The 18,577-nt window shown below is 40.8% G+C and overlaps 1 protein-coding gene across 4 annotated transcripts in view; it reads right to left on the bottom strand.

The window, feature by feature from the left end:
• LOC121315052 (glucocorticoid-induced transcript 1 protein-like) overlaps positions 1-11,053 on the bottom strand; it is a 63,967-nt gene extending 52,914 nt beyond the window's left edge. For 3 of the 4 annotated variants that reach the window (XM_041248939.1, XM_041248940.1, XM_041248942.1), the window contains exon 1: positions 10,263-10,873. In XM_041248939.1, the coding sequence (XP_041104873.1) occupies positions 10,263-10,647 (385 nt within the window). In that variant the 5' untranslated portion in view covers positions 10,648-10,873. Of the gene's footprint in view, positions 1-10,262; positions 10,874-10,948 lie in introns of those variants that run through there. The other variant, XM_041248941.1, reaches the window with a different exon arrangement.
• Between the last annotated feature and the right edge of the window lie 7,524 nt (positions 11,054-18,577).

Here is an 18,577-nt window from a genome sequence, read left to right as displayed (position 1 = left end):
GTCAATTGTGCAAAGACAAACAGACAGCTCTACATCTTTATATACACAAAGTACAAACATGAGAAAACATACACCAGTAATCAAGAGTAAGTAATGGGTAACTCAACCACAAAAGGCTTGAGTAGACTTTTGATGGATACCTTTGTTCTTCTTAGTGGAATGTTCTAATAAACGGAATAACTAATTTCTAACTTTACAGAAACAGATTGTGGGTGTCATGAAAAAAAAATTGCATTTGGTGTAACTACATTACCAGCATCTTTTTCAAAATTTGCCTGAATCATCACAGATGGAAAGAATTGGTCTGTGTCAACAAGCGCACACGCCAAGAGCAGACACTTTATTGAGAACTCACTCACACAGCACAAAAAAAGTTGCCAAATACTGCACTTCTACATGTTTATTCATGTTTCGATTAGAACTGTTCTAGGATTCTGCTAGGAAACTGTCAAATTACAAAAAAAGCATGTGTTGGCATCAGTATGTGCCAGTCATACCAGACTCTAAACACACTCAAATATAGGCCTACACCCTGCTTGTAATGATTGTAAGTAAGATAACAACCCATTTTAATGTTCTATTCCGTTTACTACAAACAAATATTGTACACATGTACTAAAGAATCGAGGGTGTTCTTCTCACAATGGTTTAAAAGGCATGTCATATGCAGACAGGCTAAAAGAATTGAATCTGTTCAGTCTTGAACAAAGAAGACTACGTGGCGACCTAATTCAAGCATTCAAAATTCTAAAAGGTATTGACAGTGTCGACCCAAGGGACTTTTTCAGCCTGAAAAAAGAAACAAGGACCAGGGGTCACAAATGGAGTTTAGAAAAAGGGGCATTCAGAACAGAAAGTAGGAGACACTTTTTTACACAGAGAATTGTGAGGGTCTGGAATCAACTCCCCAGTAATGTTGTTGAAGCTGACACCCTGGGATCCTTCAAGAAGCTGCTTGATGAGATTTTGGGATCAATAAGCTACTAACAACCAAACGAGCAAGATGGGCCGAATGGCCTCCTCTCGTTTGTAAACTTTCTTATGTTCTTATGTTCTTAGTACATTCAATGTTTAGCACTTTTAATGAGTTAATGTGCTGTTAAAGCAAATCAATGTAGCTATAGCAGGTTGCTTCAATCACTTGCAGATTGCCAGGAGGAACCTTTCTGTAAGCAGTGAATTGTTTAAAATGCAAATAAACCTTCAGCATAGCTGATGTTTTGCTTGACTGAAGACTTCAAAACACTACATTGCAGGTGGCGTATAAAAATACTACCCTGTACATCTACTGCACAGAATATAAAAACATTACTAAGCGGCCGTGTGAATTGAATATATTATTGTGAAACAACATGGATGACCTGACTTTTTATACTTTGCCAATCGTTATCAGCAAATGTAATATTTATTGTGCGTTATAATGCAAGTTTAGGTGCAGTACTCAAATACAGAATGCACATGACCTTTGGTTCATAATATAGTACACTGTATATCCCTATGTGGAAAAGAGAACTGTATTGTGTGAGCGCATAGTGTAGGGATCATGGTAGGATTAAAGAGGATCTGAGCATTACCCAGCCTGTAACAGAAGGGAAGACATATGAACAGAACAGACCTTATTAAAGTATAAGGAAACCAAAAAACGCACAGAAAATTACGAATGAAGAAAAAGTACAGTATTACAGTACATCAGTTTATTTAGTGATACAGTACAACATACTGATATTGACTTAGAATATATACTGATGCACAAAAGGAATAAAACACTCGGGTCTAATGGATTTAATAAAATATTTTAAACAGATATCAAACAAAATCACAGAAAATGTGAACAAAAATACAGAACAAAGATCATGATAAGCTCCCGAATCCAAAAATAGTGCAGGATACGCCCTATAGACCAGAGGTCAGCGGTTCAAGTCCAGGCTATTCTACTGCCGACCGAGGACGGGAGTTCCCAGGGGCAGATGCACAATTGGCCGAACACTGCCAGGGGGGGAGGGCTTAGGTCAGCCAGGGTGTCCTTGGCTCCAGGCTGTTCCACTGGCCAGGCACCTGTGGGCTTGCCTGAAGCTTCCCAGAGGCAGTCCTGCACAATTGGCCGAACACTGCCAGGGGGGGAGGGCTTAGGTCAGCCAGGGTGTCCTTGGTTCACTGTGCACCAGTGACCCCTGTAGACTGGCCAGGCACCTGTGGGCTTGCCTGTAAGCTTCCCAGAGCTGCATTGTCCTCCGACACTGTAGTTCTGGGTTGGCTGCATAGAAGGTCTGCAGAGTGAAAAGAAGCTGACGGCACATGCTTTGGAGAACAGCGTGTGTTCGCCTTCGCCACTCCCGAGTCAGCACAGGGGTGGTAGCGGTGAGCTGAGCCTAAAAATACAATTGGACATTTTCAAATTAGGAGAAAAAAACGGGGTAATATCAATTGGTGATTACTAAATTTAAAAAAAAAAAAAGAATCATGATAAGTTTTCTGTATGAAACGTGACACTCGGTCAAAATGAAAACATTACAAAGTCAGTATCGGGTATTACCTCCCTGAGCATTAACACAATCCTGGCAGGGTTGACGTATAGACCTGATCAGCCTCTGGATAGACTGCTGTGGGATGTTCCGCCACTCTTCTTGTGCAGGAAGGATTTTTTTGGTATTTCTACCAAGTTTAGGCTGAAATAACTCACGTGGTGGTATTTTGGATTTTTGAAGTTGCATTTGTCATGCATTCGAGCATTGCTTATGGCCACTTTGGTGAGGTTAAAGTACCACATAGTCCTAACTGAACTGGTGTTATTCATCAGTATTGTGTGGGGTTAGATCAAGAGTGACAGGGTGTGCTTCCAGTGGCACTAGCTTGGAGCTGAGGGGTTATGAACTTTCTTGTGAAGTTCTTGTAACTTTCTTTGTTACACTGACAAATCTGAAACTACCAAATTTAAAATACTGTGGGCGTGAACTGGAACGGGGAGCAAGATTGTCTTCACAGTGTTCTTTTGTTTCCTTGTGGTTTCTCTCCAACAAAAGAAAACTCTTTTTTATAGGGTGTGGTGCCTACCTAGGGGGGTAATTGACTAATTGGCCAACCACTCATGAAAAATCAATTTGCTGCATTCTAATGCTCAGTCAATTAAGTCTCCTGGGCAGGCACACCTGAAAGTCTTTGTCTTCAGTGGCAGGAGACCTCTACCTTGCCACAACAGGCTAAGTCCTATTTCTTCAGGAAGTGCCAGTTGCCAGCATGCACGGCACCAGGACACTGGAGTGCTGCATGAAACAGTGATCAAAACCACATGGCAACCACGGTGCAAGGTCGAAATCTACAAATAACTCCCTTTTTTATTTTGCTTTGCTGTTACCTTTTCAAGTACAAGTTCAGTACGAATGACCAAATATTATTTGCATTTTAGAGTAACACAAATACACTAGAGCGAGACTAGAGAGGAGGATGGTAGTATAAAAAAAAATTCCTCGCTAGTTCTAGACAGTCAATCAATTATTACCAGTCAGATTTATTATTATAAAGTAGAGGTTCCATTGAGACTAAGGGTTATTACTAATTGTAATGTTGTTACAGTATTTAAAAGTGTTATTTCCTTCTCTTTCCTTTATATAAGTGTTTGCAGTGTTGCAGTCTTAAATATAATAAATGCCAGACGTGATTTTTGTATGACATGTTTGTAAGTAGTATTAATAATAACAAAAGGACAAATACATATTGCAGTTTCGTGAGTATTTTAATTTCATTTGTAAGCAATTTTTTTTTTTTAATTTGGAGGCATTCCCCTCATATTTTTGCCCCACAGAAAAAGTGCTAAGGGACTCCTACCACCCTGCGCTGCAGCCTCTCGTGGAGTAGGTAGCAGCTTACAGTATATCGTACAGCCCCTTATACATTATTCTATCACTGGCAGCTCAAATGTAGAATACAACATTGAAAACTAGGTTTCAGAAAAGCCTCAGCCTTGTATAAAGAATGGACAACTTTGTGTTTGAGGGCTCAAAAATGAATCTGTATCTGGCATGGGTATATTTTGAATAAAGATTGTATCTGATGTACAGTATATGCTACATCCTGTGACCTTCAAGCACTTCCTGTACGCCACAGGTACATTTTCCATAATTAAACTTGACAGTGAATTGTAGAACTGTCTCTGAAAGCAGCAGTGTGGTAGTTATCATCTGGAAATGAAAAAGTTTCATAACAGCAAAAGGTCAAGTTCAAGGTCACTGCCACCTGAGGTATTAATTAAATGTAACACATTATGGCTTGAGGTTGCAACAAATGTGTCTGCAAATTGGTTTATTTTTTATTGGATAACGATCATTATGAAACTGGCAAATGAGAATCAAAGAATACAGCTTAGTACCAAATAAGAAGTCACTGTCTCAAAATCTCTAACATTGACTGGTATTTTTCCTTCTTGAAACAACAACAGAGCTGTTATTATTTCACTGCTGAAGGGTATATTTTGACCTTCAAAGGAATCGGAACACATTCCGGAATGAAGGTTGGAAACAACGATGGTACTAATTTGCATAATTTATTAATGATGTCACCATAGCTACAAGTTTAGATTTGATTGAAAATCCTATTCTCTTACAGGTAATCCATGTCCCCTTTTCTGAGGCGCTGGCCCCGGTGTTTCCTGCGGTCCTGCAGAACTAGCATCAGCCCAAGGCGGCGCAAGCCAGGTAGCGGCCCAAGGCGGCGCAAGCCAGGCAGCGACCCTAGATGAAGCAGAGCCCTCAGTGACCCCAGGCGAAGCAGAGCCCGCAGTGACCCCAGACGAAGTAGAGCCCGCAGAGACCCCAGGCGAAGCAGAGCCCGCAGCGACTCCAGACGAAGCAGTACGAGGCAGGGCAGCAGCGGCCCCTTGGAAGGTGACGGCAGCAGCGGGCCCTCGGGAGGCGACGGCGGCAGGAGAGCCAGACCTAGCTGTGTTGCTGGGGTTGGCCCTCTTCACAGCCACTGCGGTTGGCGGTTTTCCCCCGTGCTCCTGCTGCTGTGCTCCTGGCGAAGGTGGCAGGGGCTCCTCCCTTCTGGCGGCGAAGGCAGCAGGGGCTCCTCCCCTTCTGGCGGTGAAGGCGGCAGGGGCTCCTCCCCTTCTGGCGGCGAAGGACGCAGGGGCTCCCCCCCTTCTGGCGGCGAAGGCGGCAGGGGCTCCTCCCCTTCTGGCTGCAGTGGGGAAACCAGCAGGCATGTTCCCCCTGCTGGTGGAGGTGGGAGCGGCATGTAGTCCTCCCACAGAGGTGGAGGTGGAACCAGCAGGTATTCTCCCTCTGCTGGTGGAGGTGGGAGTGACAAGCAGTCCTCCCATGGCGGTGGAGGTGGAACCAGCAGGTATTCCCCCTCTGCTGGCGGGTACCTGGGCGGTGGAAGCACCGGCTCCCCCTTCTTGGGCTGTGGACGACTTCCCCCTCTTGGGTTGTGGATGCACCGACTCCCCCCTCTTGGGTTGTGGACGCACCGACTCCCCCCTCTTGGGTTGTGGAAGCACCGACTCCCCCCTCTTGGGCTGTGGACGCACCTACTCGCCCCTCTCGGGCTCTGTAGGTTCGGGCTCCTCCCACTCAGGCGAAGGACGTTCGGGCTCCTCCCACCGAGGTGCAGGACGTTCGTGCTCCTCCCACCCAGGCGCAGGACGTGCAGGCTCCTCCCACTCCAGGTCCGTGTCCCCTCTCTCCCGCTCCTCGTAGACCCAGTCCACGATCTGGGTCATCCTCTCCAAGGCTTCCATTAACCCTGGATATCCTCTTGTGATCGCCTGCTGTTGGACTTCTGGCTTCAGCCTGAAGTAGTCCAAGAGGATATGCCTGGTGCTGTCTCCCAGCAGATGTCTCCCCTCTGTTCTTAGCCACAGGGGGGCGCTGGGGTCTCTCAGCCAGCTCTCATACCTCTCCATCCTTCTCTGGAGAGGTGGCCTCTGGGGAGCGCTTTCCCTCCTGTAGTGCCTCACCTCCGTGAAGTGCAGGCACCACAAACCTTTCTCCATCCTCCTCTTTCCTCACTCCACAAAAATTTATAATAAAAAACAAAAACTGCAGTACCCTTCTGCAGTACCTCTTCTGCCAGGCCGTTGCGGAGACTAAAATATTCAAACAAACATAAACACTGCTCACAGAGCACAGAAAATAAAAGATTTAAACACAACCAAAATCACGGACACCAAATAAGATGACCAGGCTGGGCAATAGCCTTCACTGATCTTACTTTTAAATTAACTTTCGTCTCTCCTCTCGCTCTTGTACTCTCCTTCGTACACCCCACCCGGAGTGCAGAGAGCTGCAGGTATTTATGCAGGTGACCATCTCCCGATTAGCAACAAATTAATCACTTAATTAATTAGGGAGATGGCCAACTTCTGCACGGGTTTTATAATGTGGATGGGGCTTCCCATCCATGATGCAAAACAATAACAAAACTAAAACACAGCTACAACGTCATCTATAAACAAAATAAAATACAATACAATAAACAAATACAAAATAACACAGGGGCGGAGGGTGAGACCCCATTCTGAAAATAAAGAAATAATACGATTAAACAGCAGGGCTTTCCTACTGCTATGCTACAGTAATATAAACCCATTTATTAAAATAAAATTATACTTATATACATTGTTTCATTTGTACAGTTTTGTATGTATATGATATACCTGTATATACACAAATGTATTTTCAAATATTTGTTTATTTCATTTATTACCCATTTTTAAGGTTGCGCTTTATGTAATATATCTGTATATAAACATATTTCTGTTCAAATGTCTAAGTATCTTGTGTAGATGCCAAATAAAACTATGACTTATATTCAACTGTTTGTCCTTTGATTATAATATTTCTGTTGTTTTTAATATGGTTGTTCTAGGTATGCTTATAGATGCGGTCGCTCCAGTGTTAAATCATTGCTTTGTTTGGCAGCTTGTCACTGGATTATTTATAGGGTTTTTTCAACAAGAAATGAGAAGCTGAACTCTACAGATCAGATTTGCAACTGCAGTTGTAATGTACACAGTAAGCAGAATAATAGCTGTTTGAAGATTTGCAGTCATATTGTCATACTAAAAAATACAGATCAGTCTTTTTCCACAAGTCTGTTAACCCCATGTACACTTGATACTCCCTGTAGTTATCACATAAATATTTATATAGGCTGATTTATTTTAATCAATTCTGAAATGCATTTATCTTACTCAGTAATACATGTTTACCATATACCTGCCATAACAGCAGAGGATCATATTGTAAAAAGTCTGAAACCTGAGACTGGATAGCCTACAGCATGTGAAAATGACTAATGTTTAATTACAATGTCAGAGAGCTACTCTTTTCAGCATGCAATAATGTTTATTTTGATTCAGTGCTGTAGCACTGGGGTGGAAACATCAACGTTCCTGGTCCATAGCCCAGATTATCTCCAGTTCTCAATCCACTCTAGCATTGCTGAGTCATGACCATCTTAACCGTTGGCAACAGAGTCCAAAGATACCTGCCCATCCTGAATTCACGTATATAAATGCACAATGCATAGTGAAAAATACATTGTATTTCAAAGCAAGTAACTTGAACTCCTATTTCCACATGTTCTTGTGTACAGGCAGGCTAAGCACTACAGATACTGATCTGTGAACTGTATCTACATTGCCATAAATATCCAAACTGACAAGGAGATAGACAAATTACTCGGGTGGACAGCATTGTTTCCTATACTCTTTCAAATACCAACGCAATTACATCATTGTCAAGTTCCATACAAATACCAAAGGAATCAAAGGGGCCTTGTCAAGTTTCCAGAGAGATTTGACAACCCCTTGTGTGAAATGATGACGCACCAAGAATAAGCTGAGAGGATACTTGTCAATTTACTCCAAAGACCTACTTTAGCTGCAACCAGACCACATGACCCCTAGTACAGAAAGTGACTTATGGCTAATCTGCAATAACTCAGGTACACACACGTAAACAGCAATTACAATTTTCAAAATCTATAGTGTGAAGACCCAAAAGAAGTTAAGCACAACAATAAGGGAACCATTTAATGATAATAAGAGGTAATTTGCATCATTCCTTGTTGTATTGTGTCCATGGTGTAATATCAAAACAAATCATACTGTACTAGGATGACTCATCATATCAGTAATCAGTACTGTACAGTATCCACATGGCATAGAGCTGTTTCACCAACCCTACTACACTATACTAACAGTGTATTTTCTGTATGCAAAGTGAGCCTAAAGAGTTCAATAAATGCTCTGCTATTGTACACTGATGTCTCAAAGCTCCAGTGAATCACGCAAAGCAATACATGCTGTGTAAACACTGATTATGGGAGTTTAGTAGAAATGTTACTACAGTAGAAAAACATATTTAAACAGAGAAGAAGCACTGGTTCAATATAATGATCTGTCATTTGATCAAGGGACAATTGGGTTTAAGTTACAACCAGTTCATCAACCTACAGTAACAGAATTAGCATGGTGATAAAATCAATTTCAGGAAAGTACAATACTGACTGGAATATTAGCTTCCTTCTTTAGAAAGTGCAAACATACGGGTAGGTATGCCAACCGAAGCTGGGATATTTAGAGACTGCACACATGGACAGCAGAGAAGTTTCTTAAGAAAATGGATAAGACAAATTGTTAATGAGCTTGTTGTTGGTGAATTTATTTTAATTAGAGGAGGGTGAACTTTAATACAAATGCTCTCTGTAAACTCCATTAACAGCATTTCCATTTCCAGCTCTCATTTGCTGAAATCGACAGTACAAAGACCTACTTAATTTGCCACAGGCACTCCTTATATCTCAAAGTGGGTATTAGATTAATGGAAGCAACTAGGAAGCTAGATGAACTGATCGTTAACAATTCCTACAAATATTACTAATTAGGCTAATAAATGCATACCTCAAGCTAGATGTTACTGTTTTTATTACACATTTTTTGTTTGTTTTGGAGTCACATAATGCAACATACAAAAAAAGGTATCATTTTATTGTCATATTTGCTTTTTTTTTATATTGCAACCTCTGGTGCATATCATTATTTTACATGATTTCCTGTTTGAATACATTTTCCCTGGTTGGCATTTTTCTAGCTTTTCTTTTTCACTGGGAATTGGTTTCCTTCAAAAACAATTATCATGTGTTAAAAAAAACTTCAACAGAGGCATTCTTAAACACAACCAGAAGTCTGGAACAGAAATATTATGTTGTGTTTCTTCAGTACCCTATGCCACTGTACTGTAAAGCCCCTTTCACACTGGTCACAATCCCGTGTAGTGTGAAACCACGTACCTGGGTAAACCCTGGTCCAGTGACCCACCTCAGGATGTGGGATGACAAGCTCTGACCCGGGTTGAGCGAGACAAAACACTTGACGGCCGTTCGTGAGCCGACGCAATAACAAACAGCCACGGCTGAGTGAAGCTTTCACTTCCCCAAGGGACGTTTCTGTTTATTCAATTTAGAGACACCTCATGAGCCAGACTGCAGCTGTGATGTAGAAACATTTGCTCTAGTTAACATTTTGGCCGACGGTTCAATCCAGAGATGCTTCCGGGGCATTGATATGTGCATTGTTTACTTGCGTCTGTCACCCAGATCAACCCTGCTTCTTTAAAAAGCAGTGTGAAATTGCATAACCAACCCGCATGACTCCAGGTCCTGCCCGGGTAGATTCTGACCCAGGTAGATCATGCCAGTGTGAAAGGGGCTTAAGTTGTGACACTTAACAAGCGGAACACAGCTTTGTTTTTCTTCAAATAAACTACTGGTACTGGCAACTTTTAATATAATGAGTGCACCTAGATAGTTTACAGCATGTCTATTAAACCACTTTCAGCATTTGCATGAAAATATTTGATCTTGAGAACTAAACATCTCCTACCTCTCAAATTATTTTGTAGTGCTATGGGTATTATAATCTGTTAACACCAGTGCAACCGCTGTACTTCATATTATACTTAATAGACATTGATTGGAATGGTCTCTCTTGGGACTGTGCTGGCGTGTTACACATACCGTGGTAGAGCATAGAACAGATTTTTTTTTTTTTTTTTTTTTTTTTTGCTATGATTTTGAAAACAACCGCAGTGGTAGTGTACTAGTACTAATTGCGAAATATCAGCTGAACACGATTAGTATTAGTAGTCGTTGTCGTAGTAGTAGTAACTCTAGGTGACTAATTGGAAGGTAGTCTGATGTGTGCAAAGTGTCTTCCCCATTAAACACACACATTGTATTCTCATTTCGTATCCCAACTTTACCTCTGTATACAGGCGAGCTCGGGCTTCTTCGCTCAGGTGAGCTCCTGCTGTCTGGAGATCGTCTCTGCCTCCCAATCCGTCTTCCTTCCACGGAGCTGCAGCCCCCCGGGTTTGTAATGAGCTGTGTCGGGCTGGGTGGGCTAGAGCACCGAGAGGATGTCAGTCCTGTGTTGCTCCCCACTGAAAATGAAGAAGGAGAACGGGTAGGGCTCTGGTGGTTGCCACGAAGAAGCTGGTAGGGCACGGTGGCGCGGATGGGCTGCAGCAGGCGGTTGCTGCTGCTGTTGTTGGTGCCGCTGTTGCCGGTTGAGGTGGGAGAACCTGCATTGCTGCGTCTCATTCTTTGCTGCTGGTGGTGAGATGTGTTTGAAGTTGATGAGGACATGATCGTTACAGTACACTGCACTCCAAATGAATATTAAATATCCGTCTCACGATCAGTAAAAGTCAAATAATGGTTTGAAATTAGCATTTAACTTGCTTTGGGTTATAGGAGTAGTTGCTTGTTATAAATTATTAGCAATAGAGCCAGCTCTTTTTTTTTTTTTTTTTTTTTTTTTTTTACATTCATAAATGTTGTGATCACTTTACCATATCCGATATACTTTTAATAAACAAATAATTTATTTAATAATAATAATAATAATAATAATAATAATAATAATAATAATAATAATAATAATAACCTGAAGTTGAACGGTAGTGCAATTACCAAAACCTCTGCTAATCAGCCCTATACAACACTGTTGTCTACCCTGTCTTTACTCCAAATGACAGCTGCAACGACAGATCCAGTCGCTGACACACAGGGGTGGGTCATACTTATTGACTGTACTCATCTGGTTGGTGGTTGTAAAATAGAGTGTTTTCAGCTATAGGCCTGTAACATAATACTGACGTTGTATTTAACCAATGCATTCATTGGAGTTTCTCAAAAGTGGGATTAACACATGGTTTTAGCACTCTATTGGTTATTGAAAGCATCTGACATTCCACTTCATGCATAGTGCAGGAGGGCTGCTCGCGCAAGAAATGTTATGCTCTTCGTAGAGAACGTTGATTGGTGGGGTGACATATGACTTGTAATTTACTACTGTATGCGAGATTTTAGAAATAATAGTGTAAACACAATCATATTAAAATACAGTATACCCGTAGCAGGTTGAAGTGGAGAGTTTTATCTTTAAAAAAAAAAATAAATAAATTGCAACCACAACGTAGCTTAATGAATCACTATACCTTGTATGGTGTTTGTTTGACAACCTGATTGTTACAAATGAATTATTCGCAAAATAATAATTAGTTACATTTAGTTTTATTTGTATACATATTTCTACAGTAGATACACAATATTTGCGAGATACTTAATAGTATTTTTTTTTTTTTTAAATGTTTTATGTAAAGTGGTTTTACATCTAAAAAAGGATAATACTGTACATATTGTTAGTGATTTGTACCAAAACACTTCAGTGAGGGTCTGAAAAATATATAAGGAAGAATTTGGACAGCTTGTTTTTCTTTTACTTCTTTCTAAATGGTTTGTTCTTGAAATCACCACCAAATAAAAAGATCTAAACATGATTTTACAATAATGTATATATCATATCAAAATCATACTCATTGCAGAATGCCAGGAAAGAAATCTGGAAACCTCTAAATAATAAGGTGGAAATGACAAAGCTTCACAAAAATAACATACTATAACATGGCAAATTGCACAGAAGAAAAACAAATTATAATAATTCTCCAAATACTTTTCAAAGCCACTGCACAGTGTTTAATGATGTGCTTCTTGGTTATAGCCATCATACTCAGTTGGTTCCTACCAGCTTTTTCTTAGCTCACGATGGGCCTACTTTGTAATGTATTGAAAATTACCATCTGAATTGGTAAGATGTCATTCTCCTGCAATACAAGCCATACAAAAACAAAACACCTCTATGGGTTTAACACAGATATCAGTGATCACTAATTAAACAGTGTGATCATCTACTATAACCTCAAATTCTGTAATTTGATTAATTTGATTAAAGTCACAATAATAACCTTAACATTGTGTGTATGGTAGAGAGTGACATTAGGATGGGAAAACAAACATTGCCCTGTGTCCCTCCCAGCAATTGCAGCCATGGTGTGCAACTACTTGGCTGCAGATATGGGAATAGCCACACAGGAGAAGACTTGGTGCGTCCTCTTCGCATCAATCCCCAACAACTGAAGGAGAGCCTCTTCATTTCCCAATGACCGAGAAGGAGACTACCCACTACTCTCGCCTCCACCGCCACGGGGATACTGCCTGCTACTCCCAACTTCGCCGCCAGGGGGAGACTGTCTGCTGCTCCCGCCTCCACCCATAGCCGTTTCACTGTCAGAGTGTCCCGTGCTGAAAGCAGCATGACCGCTGCTTGCGTCACCGCCGTCATTCGGGGATGCCTGTTTGCCATTGCCCAGGGAGGCCTGTTTGTCACTGCCTAAGGGTTGTTTGCTGCTGATTCTTGGGTTTGCTGTGGCCTCTGGTGGAATGATCCACACCGCTGTCCGCCTTTCTGCTGCCGGCGCTGCCCATGGCAGCATGTCCACTGCCACACCTACCTTTGCTGAAGAAGCCAGCCTTGCCGTTGTCAGCATGTCCTCTGACAGCATTGCCGTTGTCAACGTTGCCCATTGCAGCATTTCCGAAATGTGCTGACACAAAAAATGTCATAGAAATAAGTACACCCTGACTTTAGTGAAAATTAGGTACTTGGGTGTTTGTTTGCGAATTTCTGCAGGAATGCCCAGAATTACTTATTTAAGGCTAAAGCACAAATGAGAACTGTGGCTGCAAAGCAATCATTAAATTGGTGTTAACAGCATTGCGTTTGTTTAGTACATTTCTTGCTACACTTCCTTCTGGTTTGCATGTGGTTGACAATGATTGTGACAGACGTAACAATTTAGTACATCTACTGCTTAGTGTTTTGTTTTGTTCAACCTGTTTATTTGTTCATGTATTAAACCATGCAAGCAGCGCATTCACAATGCACTCACCACTCTGTGGGTTTCTACCTGGCCTGACTTCACCACACAAACCAACCTGTCACAGGCGGCTTCTGTATTTCTCTCTTTAAAGCTGCTAGCTTCAGTAAAGGTTAAACTATAATAAAACTTATATTAAAATAACAATAACTGTATTGTGAGAGAATTTTTTGTGTGCATGTTCTGTTTTTTCCACAGAAGTTCTAAATATAGAGACATGCACTTTGGGTCAAGCTGCTTGCAGTTTCCCTCAGTGTCTCGTTGCCACATTAAGCTTTGTCGTCATAGGCTTTCCTTAGTTTTCGAACTGCTGGTTAGCAGGAATCTGGCCACATGGGTGGCTGCTCGCAGGCAGTTTTGGCTCTCCCAGGCACAGGTGCCTGATGGAGATAAGACAGTGCTGCTGGATGCTCCAGTCAGCCCAGATCACAGGTTTGGCCCTGCAGCAGCCCCATCGTGCATGGGAGTCCACCAAAGAACTGGTGTGCCTTCTCCCTGAGCGCCCGCCTCCACCACTTAAGCCTGCGTTACAGTGGCACCCTAGGCCCCACCAGAAACCGGCACAGCAGGTTGTTTCCACTTCTGATGGATCCGTCCAGAAACAGCCCGCACCCGCTTCTGCTGAGGCAGGCATAGGTTCAAGCGCCTGTGTCTAGGCAGCAGGCACAGGCTGCACCTCAGGCGAAGCAGCAGCCCTAGGATTTTGCTGCCACAGGTGGCTCAGGAGGTAGCAAAAGCAGGCCATTTGCATAATAGACTGATCCTCGATCTCAGACAGGTAAACCTGTATCTGAGTCGGAGACGGTTCAAGATGCGAACTTCGCAACAGGCGTTACAGTCCATCATGCCAGGCGACTGGTTCACCATGGTGGACCTAAAGGACGCCTACTTTCACATCCCCATAAAACCAGCGCACAGAAAGTAGCTGAAGTTCGTCTTTAGGGAACAGTATACAAGTTCTGTGTTCTGCCAGTCAGCCTCTCTCTAGCTCCACGTGTGTTCATGAAATGCATGGAGGCTATACTGACTTTGTTGAGGCTCAGTGGCATCAGAGTCCTCAACGATTAGCTGGACGATTGGCTCATTTGCACCAAGTCTCCAGCACAGGCATACATAAACACACAGAGCTCGTCACCAACCTCAAACATCGGTTGGGCCTGAAAATGAATTATGTGAAGAGCCAGTTAGTGCTCATTCAGACAGTCACCTATCTAGGGGTGCGTCTGGACTCAAAGTTTATGTTGGACAATCTGTTGGACGACAGAGTAAAGAGAGTAACTGCCTGCTAGAACTGTTCCATTAGTGACTTTCCAGAGGCTTCTGGGCCTGACGGCAGCAGCATCCAACACCCTTCTACTAGTTCTCCGGGATATGCACCCTCTGCAGACTTGGTTCAATCGCACCTCCTGTTGACAGTGTCGAGACACTGTCTACAGGCACTCTTTTGGTGGAGACAGACAGCCCATCTGCGTCTTGACTTGGCATTGGGCAGTGTCACCAGGAGAGAGTTCTTGATCACGGATGCATCCAACTCAGGTTGGGGCGGCGTGTGGAAAGGTCGAGGCGTGCAGGGTGTGTGGCAGTCCCCATGGAAGGGTTATTTTGGAAGTGCAGGCATTGTACCTGCCCTTGCAGAGTTTTTTGGAGCAGGTTCAAGGGAAACACATGCACATCCATGCGCATGTCTCCCTGTCTCCACCTTGTGGCCCAGAAGCATCTGTGTGGTTCTTGTTATTCTTGTAATAGGTAATATAGTGGGTAGTGAATGCAATTTTATAAATTCAACTGGGAACAGGATGAGAATGAAAAACACAAGAAAAAAGGGTAACACAAAAAATACCCTGCCTGAAAGGTAAAAGAAATCAGTCTCTTCTCTTTTTCTTAAATATCACGACAGGACATTTTTCAACAAGACAAGATGGGACAGGAATGAAAAAAAGTATATGTACAGAACAGTATGGGATGGGAAAAATTTCTGGTGGGACAGGATGGGAACAAAAATTTAAATGAACATTTTTTCATGGGATGAGAACATTTTTGATGGGACAGAACTCAAGTTTCATTCCTGTGTCACTCTAGTGTATGGTGACTAAATTGCAGCAAGGTCCATGCAAAAAAGTAATAATAATATACATTAGTTCTGACATCACAAAGTCAAAATTAATTACAATGAATTACACAAGGTTGATAACAGACTATATTAATGAGTTCCTGGCAGTTTTAAGGACATTTACACAATTTTAAGCTAAATTTATACTTTACGCCCATATTTACTATACTCACAGGCGAATAGTCTGAATACTCAATATTCAGAATTAGTATTACAGTTATGTAAAGAACACTGGCGGCATATGGTAAACAGTGTTCTGAATAAGAGCATTGAGAATAAGATATGTGGAAGCTAGATCTTGGAAAATTAGTTCATGTAAACAGCATATTTACATATTTAATATTATTCGACTAGGAATAGAAAAATAAAGTTCAAATAAAACAGAAATTAGAAGTATTTTAATAGGCAATACAATGGCTTATACAAAGTGTATGTGTAGGGTGAACTTCAGTACAAATACCTGTTGTCTTGAAACACAAATCACTGAAAAGTACTTGTTTCCACCTATTGGAGTGCCTTAATAATATACGATTTATTTTGCAACCAAAACAAGGCACCCCACTGTTAGGCCCCATGGTTTATCTCGTAGAACATTTCCACGGTTTTGTCTTTATTGGTCTTGCATCTCCTGGGGCCAGTTTTTCAACACCTTTAATCTTGATAACAATGATCTGGATTTTGTAATCCTCTATTTTGTGATTGAGATTACTTTTATCTGGATCATTTTGATCTGGTTTATCAGAAAATGTCACTGCTGGATTACATTTATCCAGATAACAAATAATCACAATTACAAAATCTATTTTTTTGAAGTAGGCTAGTTCTTAATAAAAATAAAACTATAAATTATAAATTTATTTAAACTATACATTTTTTTAAGAGGCCATGATTGATAACATAACCTAATTTAACAAAAAACATAAGATCGAGGTAATAATGAATAATACACAACTTTATTTTATATTATTTTCTTTAACAAAAATCACACAAATCACTTTTAATGTTAGTGCACATATAACACATGCAAATAATGGTTATTTTATTTATGTATACTTAGCAGAAATGAAATAATTAAATCTAAATTGAATAAACATAAAACTTTTGAAAAAATGATGTCTGTTTTTAAACATCTTTATCGTCTTCCTCGTCGGTCGGGAGTCCAGCATCTCTCAGACCAGCTTTAAGGAGGAGTATGTGAAAGCATATGCGTATGCTTTTTTTTTTTTTATTAAAGCTATACCACTAAATACACCTTTTGCTTTTTGCTTGCATGGATACAAAACTTAAATAAATATGTAAATACTATATTATAACACTTTATTGAACATATAGGGTGTTTGCAATGACAATTCAAACAAGATACTGATGTTCTATGATAATTTAAAAGCTAAATCCACCTCCGCAGTAGGATCACAATAATCCCGGTATTTTGGATCAAAGTAATCCTGATCTCCTCTTTAAATTCTGCAAAACCCAACTGCAACAATTAATCATATTTAAAAGTGTGATCGGATTACAAAAACGAAATCCGGATCGCAGTAATCCCGATCACATTTCGATGTTTTGAAAAACCCAATTGCACAATATAATCCAGATCAATCGCGGAAATCCGATTACCAATGTTTTGAAAAACCGACCCTTGGTGATTCTTAGTTACCCAGATCGATAAGTGAGTTGCAGCAGTGAGGCAATATATTTAAATCTGACAAAAAAACAGGGAGATTATTATTTTTATTTTTTCTTATGAGAGTAACGAGACACCTATATCACTGTTATGGTGAGTTTAAAGCAAGGCACAGACAAGGAATGGATAGACTTGATAACAAGACATAAACATTCAGGTCTATCCCCAATAAAGAATACATTATGTGGTCTATTTTAATGATCTGAACCAGGGCCTATCAAACCCAGTCCTGGGGACCCCTTGTGTTTTCTGGTTTTCATTCCAATAGAGCTCTCAATCACTCAACTAAACCCTTAACATCACTAATAATTTGTTTAGATAGACCTTTTTAATTGTTCTTAGCTCCGAAAAAGATGCAGATTTAAAATGTTCCAGCTAACTTGAAATCTTCAACTGTTTATGAGCTGAAAACAAGTAAAAAGGTCTAAGTATTTTATTTGTTCCATTAAGGGTTAAATTAAGTAATTGAGAGCTCAGTTGGAATGAAAACCAGTAAACACAGGGGGTCCCCAGGACCTAGTTTGAGAAGCCCTGAGAAACAATGGCAGATGAAGTTACCCTGAAGATCTCTTTTAAGCATAGTTGTATTTATAGATGATAATATTGGAGGAGATATTTCACCTCTGCTTGAAAGCACCATCAAGATAGAATTAAAGGGGGTAGTATTTAAAGCCACCGCTGATTATTAAAATAGTTTATAGCATATCATAATACAAAATGTTCCTGTGAATCTTAAATGCTAATTCTAAAGCGACATAACCATTAAAACAAGGAGTTCTGATGGATTCAGTAAATTACCTGTACACATATACTTAAACAAGCACCATCTATGCAAACACATATCTACAATGTGAATACACAAATGGTATTTGCACAATACACACACACAGTATCTTTATTGTTGGGGTGAGCTCATACAGTACTCGTATTTTCCGAGCAATTACCTTTCACACCTATTTATTCATGTGTTGATTTCAAAATAAGAAAGGCTGCCCTTCCCTCACCTTCACCAATGAATACAAATCGATGGCAATTAACTTCTGCACGGTGTTTAAAAAGTAGATTAGAGGCGAATTTTCCTCTCATTCGGGACACTAACGTTTTTACAGCCGTACTGCCATACTGAGGCCATAAACCAACAATGAAAATATGTTGCAAAACTAGCAAATGCAACCGATTCATCACATAAACGTGACCTTCTGTTAAACCAAGTTACCAGTGTGGAATGGGATATGCATTTCTTTAATGAGTTTAAATCAGGAGGTAACACCATGCCCAGAATGACAATCTCCTAATTCACTGCAGAGGGGATGCATTTCTAAGGAAACAAAGGAAAGTGGGAGCAAAATGATTTCATATCAAAAGGATAAAAGAAAGACATATAGTTGTTTATAAAATTTATGAATTGGTTTTAGTTTGATCATGACAAGGTACATATCAAGTATCATTTTCAGGTTGTTATTGACTAATACTCAGTAATTGTGTAAACAAGGGAAACCAAGG

Source organism: Polyodon spathula, chromosome 4, assembly GCF_017654505.1.
Source record: "Polyodon spathula isolate WHYD16114869_AA chromosome 4, ASM1765450v1, whole genome shotgun sequence".
In the NCBI taxonomy this organism is placed as follows: Eukaryota; Metazoa; Chordata; class Actinopteri; order Acipenseriformes; family Polyodontidae; genus Polyodon; species Polyodon spathula.
Note: the sequence above shows the minus strand (reverse complement) of the source record. Positions and strands in the feature narration are given on the sequence as shown.